This window comes from Myotis davidii, unplaced genomic scaffold (genome assembly GCF_000327345.1).
Source record: "Myotis davidii unplaced genomic scaffold, ASM32734v1 scaffold43, whole genome shotgun sequence".
Lineage (NCBI taxonomy): Eukaryota > Metazoa > Chordata > Mammalia > Chiroptera > Vespertilionidae > Myotis > Myotis davidii.
The window spans coordinates 2,249,338-2,252,163 of NW_006294590.1; the positions used below are offsets into that span (position 1 = coordinate 2,249,338).

The following is a 2,826-nucleotide window of genomic DNA, read 5'->3' on the forward strand; positions in this document are numbered from 1 at the left end:
CCCCTGCCCTCGTTCGTCGCTCTCTGCCCGTCCTGGCTTGCTGGGTGAGTTTGGGGCTTTCCTGGGGAGCCAGCTGTCGGGAAGACAGGCGAGAGCTGGCGGAGCCCGGCCTGCCCACTGCTGTCCTCGGGCGTGTGGCCCAGGCCCGGCTCGCCTCCCCGGGCCTCTCCAGAGAACACTCACCGCCCAGAGCTCCTACTGGAGGGGGTTGGGGCGCACGCTCAGCACCCACGGAGGGGCCGTGGTCAAGGTGAGGGCAGGCGAGGGCGAGGGAGCAAGTGGCCTGGGTGTTCCAAACCCTGGTTATTTCTGGGTCCTCATCCCGGGCACCTCTTCTGCCCTCGGCTGGGTCCTCTGCCAGCACCTCCCTCTGCCTCCCTGTGACCACCCCTGACCCTGCTCCTGTCGCCGGGTCCGCCCCTGAGAGCCAAGTGACGGTGACTGGGCCTCTCTGCACCTGCCCCGCGTTATCTCCCCCGCTCAGCCGGCCTGCGGGTGGGTGGGGCTGAGGCTGCTCCGTGGACAGCCACCCTCAGGCCTCTGCGTCCCTGCTGGGACACGCCCCACGCGAAGGGCCTGCAAACTAACGCCAGGTGGGCATGCTGGAGCCGGCCTGCCTGTCCCAGGGGTGCCCAGCCCGGCCCCAGGAGCTCTCACGCCATGTCTCACCTGCTCCCGAGGCGTCTCCACCCTGGACGCAGCCTCTGTGGGCACGGGGTGGGGGCTGACATGGAACATTCGCAGTCACTAGGCTGTGTCCCTGCTCCTCGCCCTCCCGGCGGGGGCGCTGAGCGGGTCCCTCGTCCTGCGCGGTGGGAGCAGGGGCCTCCCTGGGCCTGAGCAGGTGGACAGTGAGCCCACTGCTGGGCATCTGTCTTCCCCTCTTCCCTCCCCAGGGCCCATGCTCGAGGGCTTTGGGGCTCCCCTCACCCTGGGTGCTGGGGGCGGGGAGGGGGGCCCTCCTGTTCCCAGGCCCAGCAGTGCTGGTGCTGACGGGGTTTGGGGGCCTGTTCCTGCGGGCGGAGCCCCTCAGTTGGCGCGACCCCCCTGGGGGAAGAGCTGGAGGCTGTGAGCTGGTGAGCAGAGGCTCGCTGTCCTGCTCTGTGACTGGGGCTCCGGCCTCAGGAGCAAGGGCCTGCGCCTGGGGAAGCCCTCAGGCAGACGACCTTGTGTGTGTGTGGGGGTGGGGTCTGCACGCCGGCCTGGCACAGGGCATCTCCATCTCCTGGGTGGACTGAGTGGTGCACGCCGGAGCCACAGGTCTGGGGCCGAACCGGAAGCTGGCCTGGCCGTGTCTCTTTGATTCCGGATCCCGGATCCCAGCAGTTTCCGCACCTGAGGGCCATGTCCCTTCCGAGGGGTGGCCTGGGGCTCCTCCTGAGTGGGTCCCCCAGCCAGGATGCATCACTCAGAGCAGCAAGCTGAGCCCTGACCAAGCCTCAGGCCTGGTCTGACTGGGCAGCTAAGGGCTGCACGGGGAGGTGGGGTCCACACCCCACTCTGACACCTCTCCTGGGACCTTAGCCCCTGCCCCAGACTTGGCAAATGAATGTTCTGATTGGCTCCTGCTCCTGTCACTCAAGGACATGACCTCAAAACCAAAACACCAGAGTCCACTTGGCTCTCCGACGTCCTGTCTCCCTGCCACTAGCCAGCTGGCTAAGCCTGGCACGCAGGCCCCAGGCAGCTGGCGCCCACGCTCACTGGCGACTCCTGCCTGGGGCCCAGGTGGTGTGTGCAGGGGGCTCAGTGCCCAGGCCACACGGCCGAGACAAGCTCCCCAAGGGCTGCCCTGACAGGGCCAGAAGTGCTCCCCTTCCCCTCACGTCTCTTCTCTGTCCCGCAGGAAATGGCCAATTCCGTCTACCTGGTCATGGAGGTGAGTCCCTGCAGGCCTGGCTGTCGGACAGGGGCCCCGCCCTCCCCGCTCTTGGACCCCTTGTCACCTGGGCCGGGCACGCTGCCCGTGTCCTGTGTCCGTGGGCTTAGGGCACCCCACCCAGTAGCCACAGCAGGTGCCTGAGGGGTGGGGAGCACCCCTGTTGACCTCATCAAGCATGGATTGTGGGGACACCTGCCCAGGGAGGAGGGGCAGCACCGAGTGCTCAGGCGGAAGGCGGTGGGGAGACCAGGGCAGGGCTGGAGGTGTGCCCGGCGCTGACGGGCGTGTGGCTGGTCTTTTGCAGTACTGCAACGGCGGGGACCTGGCCGACTACCTGCACAGTGAGTGGCACCCGTGGCCATGGCTGCGTGCCCAGGCCCACCCTGACCCTGCCTCCGAGGTGGGCCCGATGGTGGCAGCCGTCCCCGCCTCCTTCCGCACCTGCTGGGAAAGGGGGGAGGGGGACCGGAGCCTTCAGGGACAGCCCTTTGCTCCTGTTGAGTGGGGCCCTCTGAGTGGCCGCCAGGCCTGCAGGGCCCCCGGGTACCTGGCTGGCTGCTCTGCTGGGTGCTGCTCCCCATAAGGGGCAGGGCCCCCGGGTACCTGGCTGGCTGCTCTGCCGGGTGCCACTCCCCATGAGGGACAGGGCTCCCCGGGCTGTGCCGCAGGCGGGTCAGTCTCTGTACCCACTCTTCCCCCCCATCGGTTCAGCCCCTGGGTCCTTGAGAACCCAGCTTCGGGGCTCAGTGCCGAGCTGCAGGCCGGGGGTTGTCCGGGAGGGGACGCTGAGAAGGAGTGGGGGGACAGCAGGGAGCCACCCCGGGGTGACACTGATCGGTCAGAGCTGGGCAGGCAGCCCTGGTGGCCTCAGGTGGCCAGGACATGGGCCTGCAGAGTGGGTGACGGGCCACAGACCCCGGGGGCTGTCGGAGGCAGTGGGTCCC

General features: G+C 68.7%; 1 protein-coding gene across 1 annotated transcript in view; it reads left to right on the top strand.

Annotated features, from left to right (window-relative positions):
* Positions 1–1,325: 1,325 nt before the first annotated feature.
* The window catches only part of ULK1 (unc-51 like autophagy activating kinase 1), a gene marked incomplete at its 3' end in the record, with an annotated part of 7,002 nt that continues 5,501 nt past the window's right edge, over positions 1,326–2,826 (top strand). Inside the window, 2 exon segments of the mRNA XM_015567230.1 lie at positions 1,326–1,879; positions 2,187–2,454. Of these exon segments, the coding sequence (XP_015422716.1) occupies positions 1,850–1,879; positions 2,187–2,454 (298 nt within the window).